This window comes from Cynocephalus volans, chromosome 8 (assembly GCF_027409185.1).
Source record: "Cynocephalus volans isolate mCynVol1 chromosome 8, mCynVol1.pri, whole genome shotgun sequence".
NCBI classification, from domain to species: Eukaryota; Metazoa; Chordata; class Mammalia; order Dermoptera; family Cynocephalidae; genus Cynocephalus; species Cynocephalus volans.
Window position 1 is genome coordinate 4,516,531 of NC_084467.1, and position 17,891 is coordinate 4,534,421.

At 54.6% G+C, this 17,891-nt stretch overlaps 1 protein-coding gene across 1 annotated transcript in view; it reads left to right on the top strand.

Moving 5' to 3' along the window:
* The first annotated feature begins 6,093 nt into the window (after positions 1-6,093).
* Positions 6,094-17,891, top strand: part of KCNAB2 (potassium voltage-gated channel subfamily A regulatory beta subunit 2) — a 29,261-nt gene continuing 17,463 nt past the window's right edge. Inside the window, exons 1-3 of the mRNA XM_063103710.1 lie at positions 6,094-6,305; positions 12,684-12,727; positions 13,562-13,599. Of these exons, the coding sequence (XP_062959780.1) occupies positions 6,094-6,305; positions 12,684-12,727; positions 13,562-13,599 (294 nt within the window). The remainder of the gene's footprint in view (positions 6,306-12,683; positions 12,728-13,561; positions 13,600-17,891) is intronic.

Genomic DNA, 17,891 nt, shown 5'->3' on the forward strand with positions numbered 1-17,891 from the left:
GTGTCTCCAGACCCCTGCCACTGCCCGTCAGTCTTGGAGTCTCATCAGCACTAACAGTCACGCGTGGAGACACAGCTCGACGCTGTGTGGATAAGAAGCAGATGCAAAAGAAAGGGACGGGAAGGGTGGGGGGTGGCCAGACTGGCCAGTCGTTCTGGAAGAGCTGCCAAGCCAGGAATGGGCTGGGAGGAAGCCAGCTGGCAGGCTCGGGGTCTCTCCATGAGGGCCCATCCAGGGCCACGGCTGGCAGCGGCACGTGGCCCGTGTCTGTGTGGGGTTGGCTGCGGCTGGCAGTGGGCACCATGTTGGAGGCTTGGTGGTCATTCCAGGCCTGGAGACAGTCGTCCCTCTGCAGGTCCCAAGACCTCTCCAGCCCCAGCGTCCCTGCCCTCCCCTGCAGGGCAGCTGTGGAGAGTACTAGGACGAGGTGCAGAGATCCCAACTCGTTTGTGCTGGGTGATTGCTGTGTAACCAGTCTGTGATGGCTCCGACGTTGCTTCCTGCGCTGGTCTGGCACAGGGATTACGGGCATAGCTGTTAACGGTGCAGATCCCCAGCCCCCACCCAGAGGTTTGGGGGCACTGCCCCAAGAGGCTGTTCTGACTGGGCGAGGACAGGGGCACTCTGTGTGCTGATGCTGTGGTCGTTGTTGGTGACCTTGCTAGGCCTCAGAGGCTGCTTGGGGAACAGGACACACCAAGGAAGGAGACGTGCCCCCTCAGGGCTCGGCACCATCACTCGGCGAATGGCAGCAACTAAGACACAGAACCGGCCGATGCGCGGCGATCACCTCTGTCCCCATTCGGGGCTAGTGGAGTTGTCAGGGAGCAGGCAGCGAGCTCCTAATGCATGGGAGGAGCGAGGGGCCAACAGTGCACAGCTGGTTCCTGGGAAGCCCACATGTGACCGGGAGGTGGTCTCAACCTGGCGTCACCTGCAGCTTCCCAGTGTGGCCACAGCACTGTCCACCCAGCCTGACCACACCATGGGCCGTGTTTACAGGACTTAGTGCTCTGGGAAAGCCCCACAGGAGCATGGGCAGCCGCTCACCTCTGGCCTCCTCATTGCTGGGGCTCCACCTCCCCCCACGGCCACTCTGCCACATCTGATGTGCCTCTGATGTCCCCCTGCCTGTCCTCTCAGCATGGGGACATTCCCCACAGTTCAGAGCCCACTTCCTCCAGGGAGCCCTTCTGGCCTTCTGCAGTCCCCAGCACTGTGGCACTGTGGACTTCCCTCTCTTGCTAGAGGGCTTGGCCTTGAACCCTGGTCCTCACGCACAGTTGGCTCAGGCCCGTACTGGGGACACTCGCTTTACCACTTCTGGCTGGAGGAAGCCACAGCACGTGGCCCTGCAGGGTCTTGAGCTCTTACCTGCCAGTTGACCCCTCTTCCAGAAAGTCCATAGGCCCTGCCACCCTTTGCCCTCAGAAACTGCTCCATTTAGGCAGCCCCAACTCTTCAGCCTCTACCGCCCCTCCTTGGGCAGGAAGTCACCTTTGGGTGCACACCATGCTCCGTTCAGAACAGACAGGGCGGCCTTACTTACGGGTGCAGGGGAGACACCCAGGGCCTCCACAGGACGCAGCCTCTTGTCCTTGCTCTTGAACGACCTGCTGGAGGCTGTGCTTTTAAAAGCCGTCTCTGGTACTTTTACTCCAGCCTTGAGGCCTCCACGGCAGCTGCGCTCCATGCGGGGGAGGGTGTCCGCGCCCTTCCACTGTGAGCCTGTCACCATCTTGAGGGAAGGACCTGGCTTGGTCCCACTTTCCTGTCTCTCCAGGGACCCCTGAGGCGGGAGGGCATGGATCCCAGGCGGCTGAGCGGAAGCTTTCAGTCCAGGGGTGCTCTCTCTGATGGCATCCCGTGGACACGGAGCAGAGCTTTTAACTGGGGATGGCCACACCTCTGAAATCACAGCAGGAACTAGCTGCTCCGTTGAACAACAGCAGGGACCAGAGAGACAGAAAAAGAGCCCAGAATCTGTTGTGGATCAAAGTCAGCCATCCACGCTCAATGCTTCTGATGGAGCCTGTTTTTTTCTGGTTTTTGGTTTTTTTTTTTTTCCTTTTTCTGGAGCGGGGACAGTCAAACCATTTTATTGAGGGGCTTGTGGGGAGATGGTCTCAGAAGCACCAAGAAGGACAAAGAGACCCACTGTCCTCGACCGGGCCAGGACCTCCCCAGCCTCGCAGTCGCCCAGCACGTGTCTGTGCGTCATCTCCTCTGCCCAGACACATCTGAGAGGAGAGACCCTTTTAGGATGGCTTTTAATTGAAGCAAACTCAGGTCAAAGTTTTAAGCTGTTAGCTTTCCACTATCATCTTTGTGACTTTCTTAGAATATTACGAGTCACGACCCCTGTTTGGGATACGTGGAAAGTTACGGACTCTGGCCAGCCTTTAAAGACCCGCCAGGCTCCTGCCCACCTTCTCTGCTGGGCAGTCCTGTGCTGGTACAGCATGCACTTGTCCTGGAGTTCCCAGGGGAGCTTGGGCCCTGAGGGCTTCGGGGGACCAGCTGCGATCCTGTTCTGGAGTGGGCTTTGCCAGACTCCATTTCCAGGAGCCCTCACAAAACCCACTGAAGGCCAAGGGACCAAGAGGGGCACTTCAGTGTGGGAACGATCATTCAACATGAGTTCAGGTAATAGCACCCGTGGCTGGCATGTTGAGGCCAGTTTTAGACTGTAGGAAGCTGCGCACAGCATTCAGAGTGTTGCCATGGGCCAAGCTGGCGTGGTTAGGTGGTCGTCACCTGTGCAGCCCTGAGTGTGTGTCTGTCTCTTCAAAACCCCTCCACACCTTTCCTGAGGTCCTACTCTGTGCAGAGCTGCACCTGCCACCCAAAACCCAGAACTCCAAGAACAGGGTGGAGGAGGAGATCTTTCTCAGCCAGGTAGAAATATGGACCCTCCCACAATCTTCCTTTCAGAACACAGCCTCGGCAAGGCAGGGTGAGTGGGAGGCTGGCACCCTGGGGCCCTGGGCATCAAATCACAGAGAGAACCTTCTCTGTGGGTGAAATTGTCCTCAGCGTCCTGAGTGGCGGTGGCGGAACAAGAGCCTGGGCAGGGAGCACTCAGCTGGACCCATGGCCGGTTCTAGCACAGGAGGGTGGCAGGCAGGCCTAGCATGACGTTCCTCGTCCTGCCATGGTAGGGCTCGTGCGCCGGAGGCCTAAGCACGCGCAGGATGCTGCCGGCCCTTTCTGCTTTGTTTTGTTTTCCTTTAACCATCATTTATCTTGAAAATTGAGTGCCCTTGGTTAAAGAGTTCAAAGAAAAACTGGTGAGATTTTTCCTGATTATAAGAGAAATATGTATTCCATGATAGAAAATCTGGAAAATACAGAAAAGTGCAAAGAAGACAAAGGGGCACTTTGATGCGTCTCCTCCCTGGGTAGGGGAGGTTTTAAATGCCCAAAGGCCATTTGCGGGGGCTGGTTGTCTTGTCGGGAAGGTTCCCTCCACACTTCTGTAATCGTCCCCTGCACACGGACGTTCCAGGCTCCCCTTGTCTGGAACAATGTGAGTACAGAGAGATGATCACATTCTGGTTAATACAGAACGGGCTTTCTCAACCTTGGCTCTGTTGACACCTGGGCCAGGTAATTCTGCTGTGAGGCAGCATCCCAGGCCTCTGCCCCCTGCCTGTGGCACCCCCCACCCAGCTGTGACAATCAAAAATGTCTCCATACATTGCCCACTGTCCCCTGGGGAAGAAACCACTCCCAGGTGGTACATACAGTTATCACATAGGCCACCCGTGTTCAGGATGTAAAATGCCCTGTCCTATGCAGAGTACAAGAATTATATGGAATCCTTTTTAGATCTCTTACCCCAGCTCCCACTCAATTCCAAAATTGGGTTCCTTAAATTAATTTGCTACAATGGAATTTTTCAAATAAATGAAATATGAGTAAATATGGGGAAATGGCAAATAACAATAGGTTAGTAAAATAAATGGGTGGTAAAAACAATATGCCAGATTCACCCACTAGAAGGCTGGGCACCACGACTGGCGAGGGGCTGCCTGTTTTATTCAGAGTTTCCAGCAAAGAGGGAACCTTGCTGGTCACTTAGGAGAAGTCCGGTGTCCCTAAAGTTTCTACCCTGGGCTCTCAAAAAGGAACCATAGTGTGAACTAGTAAACATTGTTCCCGTAATAAATGGGCATTTGTCCAGCGGCTATTATGTCCCTCAGTATAATCAGGAACATAATTTAGTCTTTCCTTGGTTCATTGATCCAATAGTTATTGAAAGACTGGTGGGAATGTGACACTGTGTTGGGCAGGGAGGACACCAGCATGACCCCAGCAGACAGTCCCCAACCCTTTGGTATCACTGGGGAGAGTGTGGTCGGTGGCACTTGGAGAAGGGAGGGGTTACTTGTCCGTGGGGGACTGGCTTCACACCAGCACATTCTCTGAGCTGAGGTCAAAGGCGACTACATTCAAAGGTGACAAGACAGGAAGGCCACTCCCACAGGGGACAGCAGGAGCAAAGGCCCAGAGACTTTTGAGGCAGAAGACTTTTTAATTCTGATAGCAGCTTTATTGAGATATAATTCACATACTGTACAATGCACCTGTTTAAAGAGTACATTTCAACAGCCTTAGTGTAGCAGAGCTGTGCAAAATTGCCGCGATCGGTTTTAGAACATTTTCCTCACTCCGGGAAAGAAACCCCGTATTCCCTAGTATCACCCCCATTCCAGCCCCTCTCCTCCGGCAACCACTAATCTACTTTCAAGGCAGCCTGGGACGGGGTCCACCCTGCAGGGTGTGAGGGGGGTGCTTGGGGTCAGAGGGCAAAGACAGCCCCTCCTGGTGCTGAGGAGGAAGGGACGAAGTGGGGAAGGGGCTTCGTTCCTTCCTTCGTTCATTGATTCCACAAGTATTGCTGAGCATCTGCTGAAAGCTTAGAATTGTTCAGAGTGCTGTAACGTTTCTTTCCCTTTGGCCCTGGATTTTGTTCCTTGGGCCATCTGTGTCATTATCCCCAAGATAGAGTGGCCTCTCCTCCACATTTCTGGTGATTTGGCTTCTCCTTGTGCCAAGCCCTGGTGGACGCCCCACTCTGCTGGGTGAGAACCACGAGCAGGTGGAGCTGGGCGTTCGCTCCAGGGAGGCTCTGGCCGGAGCCGACTGCCGACAAGCTCCCATCCTGCCCACGGCTTCCCCCCCAGCCGCAGTGCCTGCCAAGGCCTCAGGCCTGCTGGTCCGGTCCAGCGGCTGTCAGCCCAGAGCAGCCGGTGGTGGCCTCCGGGGAAGACCGGGGCAGGCGGCTTGTGCATCCTGCTTCATTAATAATGAATCACCAGACGCTGCCTGCGCCTCTCACTGGTCACCTAACTGACGTGGTGGGAGCCTCAGCAGCCCACCGTGTGCAGAGGCGGGAGCTGGACGCCAGGCTGCCTCCGGGAGGCTCGGGAAGCCTGGAGAAGCAGCTGCTCCCCGAGGCCCCCTGAGCCACAGCCCCAGGAGAGCAGTCCCAGAAGCCGTGCTCAGCCCCCCAGCCACCACCCCAGGCTCAGCGAGCCGCAAGGAGCAAGGACACATGGAGGGGGCCCTCCCCCCACCCCATCAGAGGAAGGCGATTGCGCTCATCCGGCAGGATTAACTCGCCGACCCGACATGACACGACACGTGGAGGGGCCTTCCCCACCCCATCAGAGGAAGGCGGTTGTGCTCATCCGTCAGGATTAACTCGCAGCCAGCCCTGCTGAACACTTTTGGAGACTGTTGGGCTGCAGACTCTGGCAGCCAGAGACAGACCAGGGAGGGGACAGAGGCAGGACCTGCAGAGACAAGAGAGATGTGAGAGGGGAGGGGAAATGGCCCCTCCCCCTCGACTTGCGACTCCTCTGATAAGGTCTTTTCTAGCGCAGTTCTGGAAATTTGATTCTCTTCCCGGGGAGATTGCACAGGCTTCTTCCTCGTCGAATCCTCGCTCCTGAAGGAGCGCCTCGAGCTTCCTCGCCTGCCGGGGTAAAGTCTTGTCCCGGGGCGGAGAAGAGCTTCCAGGAGCCAGATGACTTCTGAGCCCGAGAGGAGGGGAGACGCCGCCAGGAGCTGAGCGCCGGCCTCAGCATGCAGGTGTCCTTCGTGTGCTCGGAGCACAGCCTCAAGGGCCGGGGCCCTGAGGAGCGGCTGGGCCGTCCGGCGACCAGCAGCCCCAGCCTGGGCACCCGCGGCCGCTTCCGCGCCGTGGCCATGGTGGCACGGAGCCTGGGACACCTGTCGGTGCAGAGCCTCCCAAGCGCCGGCGACACGGTCGTGAAGCAGCCCGGGATGAAATATAGGTACGAGGGGCGACGGCTTTGCGGGGCGGGGGGCTGCCCTTGTCCACCTCCCCACTTACAAGAGCTCATAAAATCTGCAAGTCCCTCTTTCAGACCTGGGCACTGTGTACAGGGCCAGGAGGGGCTGTGTTCAGCGCTTCATAGACTTGCTGAGAAATAAAGTTTCTCTCTTTACAGTTGCAGAAGGAGATAGTGAAAGGTCGCCCATCTAACTTCCTTCTGCCTTTCTCTCCTTTCTGTGGGTCACTTACAGTAGCCAAGCCACCCACGTCGGACTCTGCAATGCCTGCTCTTCCTGGGAGCCCCAGGGCAATGGCCACCAGCGCCTGCATCCTGTCCTCCCCTGGGCACACTGCCCCAGAAGCACCCCATGGGTGGTCTGATGTCTTTGCAGCCAGGCCACCATGACAAGTGTTGGTTTGATAGTCAGTGACTATCGAGTGAACCATGTGATGGAATGAATTTTCCCTCCCCAACCTGAGCCAGACCCCAGGCCTGGATTCCTCTAGTAGGCAGGACTGTCACTCCGGCAGGCACAGGGCAGCCAGGCAGCATCTGGAGTTTTCCCGCCCAGGCCGTCTTGTTTCCCTCTGTGTGGGTTCAGTCCCCACCTGGCTCCAGCTTCTGTGATTTGTCTGTGGGGAGTGTCTGTGGACCGGGCCTCCCTCCCCTTCCCTGCTTCCCCCCCTTGCCCCACCAAGGCCTCGCTGAAATGCTTGGTGAATGGAAAAGGGCCCCGGGGCAGGGTCGTGGGGCACCCTGCTGGGGGTCTGTCCTTTCTTATTTCTTACTTCCCTGAAGTCTCTGGGCCCAGAGCCCTTAGCGCTTCCAGAATGGTGTTCCTGGGGAAAAGCGAGTCTCTACGACACACAGAAAGCTGTGTTAAGCTGGAAAAGCTAAGTTAGGGCTCTGGTTTCCAGATTTCTTGGGAAAGGTCTTCCAAAACAGCAATCAGGGACAACTCTGCTTTTCGGTGACCTAAAACAGTCACACAGGCCAGCAGCCTCTGAAAAAGCCACAGATGGTTCTAGTTGCATTTGAGAATAGTACAGGTTTATGGCTGATACTGGTATCAACTCAGAGAGTATTGAAAGAGTCCATCCTGATAACTGAGATGTTGTTAAACCCCTTAATACTTCTGGTTTTTTTTTTTTTTTTTTTTTTGTCCTTTTTGTGACCGGTAAGGGGATCGCAACCCTTGGCTTGGTGTCGCCCGCACCACGCTCAACCAGTGAGCACACTGGCCATCCCTATATAGGATCCGAACCTGCGGCGGGAGCGCCGCTGCTGCGCTCCCAAGCGCTGCACTCTCCCGAGTGCGCCACGGGGCCGGCCCCCTTAATACTTCTTAAACCTCCCCAAAACCCATGCCTGGAAATTGATCCCCATGTAAAAACCGTGTCAGGTAAGCCCAGCGCCCCCTCAAGGTGAATTCTGGAATGACAGGATCCTGCATCCACACTCGTATCCCACCTTCCCCGGGGCCTGGGAGAAGACTATATTCTTAAGGAACCTCTGGAATACTAAACTTTTGTTTCTGTCCTGTAAGCTGGTGAGGACAGTCCAGAATGGAATTCTCTATTCTAGAAGCTCTGGGAATTTAATTTAATCTAATGTTTTGTTAAGTAGGGATCAAAAGCTAGGAATAAACAGAATATGTATATTTTTTAGGTTAGAGACCTGTTATCTGCTGCAACTTTTAAGTCAATCCTAGGATCATCAAAGGAGTTAATACAAGTGAGACTATTTCTGAACATATGAGCACTATGGAAATAGAAAGTGTGGCTGTTAACATGATTTCCCTCCTAAGACATATTGAGAGGTAGATCTCTAAGACCCTGAATGCTCAAGATGACCATGTGTGTGCACATGTATACACAGGCATATGTATCCACGTGTGTACATATATGTATTTTTGTTTGTTTACCTGTGTGTCTGTGTGTGTACATGTGCATTGTGTCTGTGTCCATGTGTTTGCATATGCATTGTGTTTATGTGCATGTGTTTTCATATGCATGTGTGTGCATGTGCATGTGTCCATGTGTTTACACACGTATGTGTGTCCATGTGTGTGTGAATGTGTGTCCATTTATGTGTACTTATACGTGTGTCCACATATGTGCATGTATGTCCATGTGCATGCATGTGTGTATGTACACACGTGCACACTGGAGACAGGAAGGGCAAGGCAGGGAAGTGAAGGGAGGTGCTCATTAGGCCTATAGGTTTACAGTCTGAGGACCTAGGTTCACATCTCAGCCCCAGCACTTGCTAACCACAGTACCATCTCTCTGGTGGAGGAGCAAACAGACCCCTTACATGTGGCAGGGCCTGGTGAGCTTTTCTTGGTGGTGTCAGGCAAGGGACAAGGGATCAACCCCTGTAGGGTGATGTGCAGTTATAGAGTGGCCGAACCTTACCCTGTTGGGTGCCTTTACTGCCTGTCTCTCCTGTCCTGCCTCACAAGGTGCTCCACAGTGATTGTCCCAGGGCCACAGCAAGCGTGCAGGTAGGGGGCTGCAGGGACTGAAGATGAGGCCAGATCTAGATCCAAATCCCCCAACCCCCAGCTCCCACCACCTCCCTAGGAAGCTGGCCCCTCCCAGTGGCGAGCTCCAGGGCCACGAATTCTCCAGGTACACCTGTCCCATGAAGCCTACACAGCCCGCAGGCATTAAGGGAACTAAAGGTGTGTGGCCAGCACCAGGTACCACACTCTTGCCAGAGAGCCCAAGAGGTGCTCAGTGCATGGAGGTGGGGAGGCCAAGCCCGATGAGTAAGGGAGGACCTAGCATTTTGTCCAAGGGTCTAACCCCAGGGCCTGGGCTTCTCACCCCTGAATTACACCAACATCAGCAGCAGCAAACAATCCCTGGGTCCCTGCCACCGCCAGCTCCAATGGGAACATGAAAACGTGGAAGTCCAGGCCGGTCCTTTCAGAGCCTGGAGTCCTGAGCAGGGCAGACCTGCAGACAGATCGTCGCTGCACAATGTGGCGTGTTGTAACGGACAGGTGGGCCAGACGCTGACGGGAAAACGTCCTGTCCCTTTATTCCTCAAACCAGCATTGAAGTGAGGTTGTTTTCCCTTCACCTGATCAAATTTTTGTCCTCAGCCCAGAGGACTAAAATGAAAGGCCCTGAACTCCTCTTTTTAAAGGTTCTGTGATCTCCTGAAGGCTTCCCTCTCTGGCCCTTCCCAGAGCCTGAGGTGCGGTATTCAGGGCTGTGACGTGTCCGGTGGGCTACGTGATGGACACTTGTGCTTTCCTGTGGCAAAGGCTGTGTCTGACAGTCGTCAGTGGCCACTTCCCAGACTGCGGGAGAGACAAGAGGCAAATGAATGAAGACCAGCAGTACTGGGTTTAGAAACTTTGATCAACTATTGTATCATGATGTCCAGTTTTAATTTGGGGGAAGAAGTCTATGGAAACGATTTTCGTATCCCGAGCGTTTCGCATGGCAGCGGCGCCCATCCAGGCCCGGCTGGGATTCGCGGCGCTCCCCTCCCCTACAGAGCAGCCGTATTTATAAAGCTTTCGGCCTGGGGGTGTCCTGTCCCTTCTCATTTCTTCTCCCAAGGCCTGGCAGCGGATGGCAGAACTAATACCATCATTTCCACAGGGAAACAAGTTGAGCGGGGTAACTGCAGCGTCCTGCGGTGTCCTAGTTCTGTTAAATTATTCCTGTGGGCAGTGGTGGGCGGGGAGGCAGCTGGAGAGCCCAATGCCCTGGGTCCCTGCCCTACGACAGAAGGACACACAGAACCCATTTGGGGAGGCTGGCTCATTTCACCCCAGTCCACCAGGATCAGATGAGGCTTAGGGAGCGGGAGTGACTTCTAAAGCTGGCAGGCGGGTGACTTTGCAGTCCAGCCACAGACGCAGGTGGGCCCAGCCTCTTGCTTTGCATCCTCATGTGTCTGCTGCTAAAGCTACTTCACCCTGAGTGTGCAGCACCTTCTGGCGTTTGGTTCAATGCTGGATAAAAGCGACATTTTCAGGGGGGAGACACCTAAAACCTGACCTTCAACCGAGCCTGGTCAGGAAATTGCTTCGCTCAGTCACTCACGGAGGTGATTCTGCAGAGGTGGGAGCCCAGCCTCCCTTCTGGACACCTGGATTTGTCTAGACCAGGTGCCCAGTGGGGTCCAGGGCTCTGCCAAAACCCAGATGTTGCAAACAAGGTTCTGAGGATATTTGTGTCTGCAGTATCTCCAGGGAAGGGGTCCGTGGCCTTTATCAGTTTCTCAAAGGGGTCTGTGACCTCAAAACAGTTCAGAACCACTGGTCAAACCCTTCAGTCCTTTTGCTTCGTTGTTGGACCCCTTGTAAGCAACCCTGTAATTTCTCACCACAGTTACTTTCTAGCCAGCATGGGGGAAGTTGCCTGAACTACTTACTGGAGAGGACTGGCTCATGCCAAATTTATAAGTGATGCTGACGGGCCTGTTTTTCTAGCAGCCTTGGATGCGACTTGCGGGCGATGCTGAGGGCACTATTCATTTATTTCCCTGATTTGTAGCAGGAAAACAAGGGGAAACGTAGTTTCCTTTTTAATGCACTAATAGTTAAAGCCGGTTTGATTTTTCTGTTAGTTTTTGTATAAAGAAAAGCTACCCTCGCGTGTTCCGGGCCATGTCTCCCTCGGGCACCCTGCCCCTCTAGAACACGGGACACATGTAAGTCTGTGTCCTGGGACCTGTGCCCAGGCACACACCTCATCTCATTTCATCCTCGCGGCAACATTGGGCGGGATCGTGTGCCCATTCTACAGATGCGAACACTTACCTAAAAGGCCCAGGGTCGTCCAGCCAGGAAGGTAGAACCAGGACTTGGCTGCTGTCTTCAGAGCCTCTGCCTGTAGCCACTGCCAGATCGCCCTCTTCCTGAGAGACAGACCAGCTGCCCTTACGCTCCTCATTCCGTACTGGAACAACAGGCTGGCAGCTGGACTGGTTTTAATGGGAAACTGGAAAAGAAAGCTGGGCAACTTAGAACTACCTTCAATTTGGTGACATATTCAACTGTTTTCAAACTGCTCACAAGTGTTATTTCCACCCGCCACGACCTTTCATGATATGGGGGTGGGGGGATCCAGGGGCCCCATAACCAGGGAAACCAAGGCTGTGGAGGGTCCAAGCCAGGCTCAGGCCCCACACTGCCTTTTCAGGGGCCAGGCTTGGATAGAAAAGGGAATCAACTGAGGACACAGCATCTGCTGAAGTGAGAAGTGTGGCAGCCCCAGGGAGATGCGGGGGGAAGGGCTAGGCGTGACCTCGGGCATCTCCCGCCGCTCTCTGACTCTCCACCACCTAGAAGGGCATCTCGCCTCGGCTGGAGCAGCAGGAGCCCACGAGGGAGTGGAGTCGGACCCCAGGTGGGTCAGGGCCCAGCTGTGGCTGTGACGCTGCCGCCCTCGCCAGCGTCACCATCTGGGCAGATCACTCTGCATCCCCCGTAGACAGGAGGAGGGGCACAGGCCATTGTGGTAGGGGCATGAGCTCAGAGCCAACTGCCAGGTGGGGGCCCAGCCCCTCTGCTTCCAGGCAGGTCTCAGCGTGTGCTTCCGTAGGAATAATGACATCCTGACAAGCAAGGCTCCTGCCACGCAGAGGTGTCGGGTGGGTCCGGTAACAGGATGCTTGAGGACCACCTGGCCTGCTGCTGCCCCCGCAGGCTCCCAGCCCGCCTGTGCCAGGACGGAAAGGCACGCCAGTCCTTGGCAGACACTGGCACCCTGCACGGCCTCCCAAGATGTGAATGATCCAGGGCCCATGGCCTGATCGTGTGGACTCTGGGTTGTACCTTGGAGGGCCCATGACGGAGCCGGGCAGCTGTCTGGTGAGGATGTGGGCTGCCAGGCTCGGCAGGCTCCAGGCAGCAGATATAACAGGAGTTGGCACCCGCACCCTTCGTGGGGCTCTTAACTCCCCACACTGGCAGCTTCAGGAAGCAAGGGCTGGAGCTGCAGGCCAGGTGACATGCGGCTAACTTCTCCTACCCTGTTCTCAGAGAGAGTGAAGACACCCGAAATCTCGAATGTGGCCTCTAGAGAAGAGGAGAGGGCTTCTCAGCAGGGTGCCCATGGACGGTGCCACAGGCCTAAATGAGTCAGTTTTCAGCCATAGAAGGAGACAACATCTCTTGCATTGTGACCATCTGTCCTGAGCGTGGCCATGCTGGGCCAGGGTCGCTTGGCATTTTACCCCCAGGGGCAAGCAAATCAAGGCCTCTCTGAAGGTCCCCGTGCCTTTCAGAGCCTCAAAACACACATTGATTGGGGTGGGCGTGGGCAAGGGGCTAGCACTGGCGGGACCCAAGGCTGGCAGGCAGGTCCTGCCCTGATGCTGAGAACTCACGCAGCATTTGTTTTTCAGGAACCTGGGCAAGTCCGGCTTGCGGGTCTCCTGCCTGGGGCTTGGTGAGTGTGGGGGACCCCGCTTGGTTTTGTGCCAGCCGAGGAAGCAGGGGGGCCAGGCAAGGGCTGTAGGGAGGCAAGGTGGCCCAGCCCTGGGCATCCACCCCGGGTAGCTGCACCCAGAGCCCAGGATTGAAGAGGACTTGGTTGCCATGGCAATAAGGAGGCAGGCAAGCTGGGGCTGGGAGGGGGAGGGGGACAGGGACACTGCCTTAGCAGAGCAGAGAAGCACCAGGAGCCCTTGGCACACACGGCCCCCACCCCGCACCACAAAATCAGAGAACCTCCCACCCCAGGCGTGCCAGGAGACTTCTTTCCTCCCATGGCCAGGCTCGGCTTCATGGGGACAGTCCCTTTTGCATTCTTCCCCTTTCACCGGATGGGAACTCTGTTCCCAGAACGCGCTGTCCTCCACCTCCACAGTGCACACAATATACGCCCCCTCCTGCCCTAAGAGCCCCCTCCCCACCGTCCAGCAAGAGCTGTCAGACCTCGTGTGATTTCAGGGAGACGCCCCTCATTCATTCTGTCCCTTGAATAGGAGCTGCATCAGCACAAGCTCCAGATGCATGTTTCAAAGGCCCCCAGCCTCCTGGGCCTGTAGCTGGCTACATGCTCTGCAGACTTTCATCCTGTCAGTTTGGTGGCCCCCAGAGAGCAAGACTTGCCCTGAAGGCCAGGTGTCTGTGCACACCAAGGACATGCTCACCGCAGAGCAGTGTGGCCACCTGTGGCTGCCCCCCAGCCCAGGCTCCACAGCCTGAGGTCTGAGTGCCCATGGGGAGAATCAGGCTCCCTGGCAGGTTCTCTAACCTGAGTCAGTGTGTCTCCTTCCAGGAACATGGGTGACCTTCGGAGGACAAATCACGGATGAGGTAAGATGGGGCTCCCTCGGCCCCTCCAGCCTGCAGCAAGGGCTCACCTGGGCAGGTGGTTAAGCGTGCTGCATGGGCCAGTGAGCATGCACTCACAAAGCCACCGAGGCAGTCTCCCTTTTTGGTTTTTCAAGGGTGCCCTGTCACTGTGGGACCACTGAAAGGCGAGCCAGCAGCAGTGGCCTAAGAAGATACTGAGCCTGGTGCCCCTCAGCAGCTGGGTGCCTTGGAACCTTCAGCAAGTCCCTTAAACCCCCAGGAAGTCAGGTTCCTCCTGCACATGACACCCTATTCCATTCCGCAGTTAACCAGGAGAGTTCAGGGAGCACACGTTTTCCAAGTCTTATGGTCAGATGCAGATCTAAGCTGCTCAGGCTGAGTGCACCCACGCGAGTTAGAAACTTCAGTAGACATCTGCTGAGGTCATTTAGAAGGCAGCTTCTGCCATCTTTGCTGCAAGCTGAAGAATCAGTAGATTTACGTTTTGCCAAGCTCTGAACCATACATTTCCCGTAACTGTTGCTAATCGTGTGCATCGTAATCAAACATGTTTGCTGGAGCCTCTCACTCTACCCTTGGGACACAAAGGTGAACGCTAAGGAAAAGCCGTCGTTAGTGCTGCCAGCATGTCTGGGTCTGTCAGAAGGAGAGGGACAATGGCATTTGCTCAGAGAGCCCTAGGCATCTGCATGAGAAGCGGTTTTCACAGTTGCCCTACTTATTGTTGGAAAGGTTGCATTTAAAAATTAATAAGAATAGATTTGAGACCTCGTTAGCTGTGATTGCTCAGTTAGTTTTCAAAGGGAAAGCTTTGCTTCCATCAAATTTAAGTGCATGTAGTTTGTGTTTTGTTCATTTGTACTTTTATAGAACTATGCATACCTTGCTTTGAGGTTGCTGGGTAGGGGCTATCTCAGGGTGAAGTCAGGAGTTTTTATAGCAAAGGGAATTGGCTTACCGTTGCCCCCAGATTGGCTCTGAGCACTTCGAGTAGATCAGAGCCCGGGGTCCGCACGGTTGGCTCTGAAGAAGCTGTGCCTGACTCGGCCTCATTTCCCTGTGGTTGCTGGAAGAGTAGATGGAAGAGTCCTGCACACAGTGTAACTGCACTGACAAATGGCATTAGCTACATGGCACGTGATGTCCTTTTGGAAAGATCTAGAGAAGTGGATCAGAACCCCAGGTGACATTTTCACCAACAGATCGGTTGCACCTGAAGAGTATTGATTAATGATCCAACAGCAGCCCCGCTGGCTCTAGCCCCTGCAGCATCTCCCTCAGAGACATAGTGACATGTATGAACATTGGAGGTCATTTCTAGATGGCACCAAGCTGGAAAGACAGAGGATACAATAGATGAAAGAGTCAGGTTCTGAAAGATTATGGCAGGTGGAAATGACGGAGCGAAGGAGCAAGAGGAATTTTTGTACTAAATCCCACAGTTAGTGCCAAAAAGGAAAAATCAATACGTCGGGTGTGAGGGGCCCACCTGGCTGGGCTCGATGAAGCACGCCTGGGTTTTGATTCTTTAGCTGGCTCTCTGCTCAGTCTGAACCGTCAGGGAAGCAAAGACCATCCTGGACTGCATTTTTAATGTTTCATTAAATATATGAAACATAAAATGTATCATTTTAACTGGTTTTAAATGTACAGTTCAGTGGCATTCAGTGCATTCACACCGCTGTGCAACCATAACTACTATCTATTTCCAAAATTTTTCATCGCCCCAAACGGAAACTCTGTACCCGTCAGCAATACTTCCCCAGCCCCTCTTAACTACCTCTAATCTACTTCCTGTCTCAATGAATTCTGCAGCCTATTTTAGTAAATAAAGTTTTATTGGCACATTGCCACGGCCCTTCATTTACACCGTCTGTGGCTGCTTTTACGCCACAAAGGCAGAGCTGAGTAGTTGCAACAGAGACCGTCTGGCTCACAAAGCCTAAAGTTTTTACTATCGGACCCTTTACAGAAAAGGTTTGACATCCCCTGTTCTACGGGGTCATAGCTGCTGTCTGCCAATATCTGCGGGGCTCTCATGCAGACAGAAGTTCGGTCCTATTCTGTGCCACGCCAGGGACAAAACGCAAGCTTGCCGAAGAGCGGAAGGAGCTGCCTGGTGGGGCAGGAGAAACCTCAGCCTCGTGTTGCGCGGTGCACTGTCCACGGTGCACAGGACACTGTCACATTTTCGGCTGATCCTCTCAACCAGCTGATGTAGGAATCCCATGGCATTAGTCAGTCTAAGATCTGTGGCCCCATATCGGAGCCACCACAGTCAGTGTCAGGTTTCCAGCCCTCCCGTTCAGTGCCCTTTCTGTGACCTCACACTTCTGCTCAGGTAGCAAACTCCCTGTCAGAACTGTGTTCAAGACAGGCTGGGCAATAAAAATCTAGTCAGAGAAGTGGCGGAGAACCTTACATTTATTATCTCACTCGGTCCTCTGTCAGCCCAGGGAGGTGGGTGCTATTATTCCCGTTTCGAGGAAGCCGAGCCTCTGAGAGTGAGCAGGTGCCAGAGGCCACACCTGGTGAGGGGAAGGGGGCTCCCACCTGGGGCTCTTTCCCTTAAAGCCCACAGCCAGCTCTCCTCTGGGGAAACCATACTGGGGTGGCAATGGATTCCTTGTCCCCCAGGTGGGTGACAGGGAAGTGGCCTCTGTGTCTCCTGAGGTTCCTTCTGACTTTAGTTTCTGAGACTCCAACACTGCAAAGAACCAAAAAGTCACAAAATAGAGGCTCCGTTAAGTAAACTGGGATGCACCCGCAGAGTGGAAGTCTTAAGTCTTTAGATGTCGTGTTTTGAAACCTGACATGACAAAGACCCACGAGACAGAAAATGGAAAGCACAGTGTATACAGCAGTCTGTATGTTAGAGTTGCAATTTTGCAGAGAAAAAGTATATATTCACATAGAGAAACCTGAAAGAGGAATTACGCCAACATTTTAGCAGTAAAAAACCCAAACAAACAGTAAGAAAGCACAGCCCTGAAGCCCCCCTTCCCTTTCTTGTCTGCGGTCCTCCCAGGTGCCGCTCTGGGCGTGGGCAGGACCAGGTCTGTGTCTCGGTGAGCCTCACGGCTGTGCCAGTGGCCGCGGCTTCTGCCACTGGCCGGGCTCTCCTCCGTGGAGGGAACCAGGCGTGCTCAGGGCCACTGTGCTCTGCAGTGTAGACCGTTGGACGCTTCGTTCTTCATTCGTGAGCGGGAAGAGGAGGCCTCCCGGAGTGGGCAGAGCAGAGCCAGGAGTAGCCAGGGCAGGGAGAAGGCAGGGGGAATGGCTGGCCTGGAAGCCACCAGAGCCAGCAGGAGGACGGTCCCCATGCATTCAGCTCATAGTCGCTGAGCACCTGCCAAGTGCCAGGTCCCTGCCCTCAGGTCGCTGTCTTCCTAGCGAGGGCAACAGATGGTGAGGAAGTAAGCGTGTTACTGTCTCTGATGGTTAAACGTGCTGTGGGGAGTATATTAGTTTCCAGCAGCTGCTGAGATGACTTCTCACCAACAGGGTGGCTTAAAACAACAGAAATGTATTCTCTCTCAGTTCTAGCAGCCAGCAGTCCAAAATCAGCATCGCTGAGCTGAACTCAAGGTGCCAGCCGGGCTGTGCTCCCTCCGGGGGCTCCGGGCAGCATCGAATCCTCACCCCTTCAGTTTCAGTGGCTGCCAGCGTTCCTTGGCTTGTGGCCGCATCACTCCAGTCTCTGGACCTGTGGTCACACTCCCTTCTCCCCTTCTGCCCATGTCAAATCTCCCTCTGCCTCCCCTCCATAAGGACACTTGTGATGGCTTTTAGGACCCACTTAGATAATCCAAGATAATCTCCCCATCTCAAAGCCTTAATTTAATCCCATCCTCAAAACTCCTTTTTCTACCTAAGGTAACATTCACAGGTTCTGGGGACCTGATGCCTTTGAGGGGGCCAGTATTTAGTCAACCACAGAAAAGAGAAAAATAGAGAAAGGACGGCTGGGGTGCAGGCTCCTGTTTTACACAGGGCAGTCAGAAAGGCAGAAGTGGGAATGAGCCACGTGGTGTTGAGAGGAGCTTCCCAGGGAACGAGGGGACAGCAAAGGCAGCGCCCTAAGGTCCAGTGTTGGGGAGCAAGGGATTCAGGAGATAGGGTCAGGGGTGAGGGGGCAGATTGGTGGGGACTTCAGCTCTGACCATCGTGGAATGGAAGTCACTGGAGGGTTTTAGCAGAGGAAATTTGACCTGACCTAGGTCTTACAAGGTTCACTCTGGCAGCTGCACTGAAGCAGCCAGCCGGGTGGGCTTCTCACATTTTAATGTGTC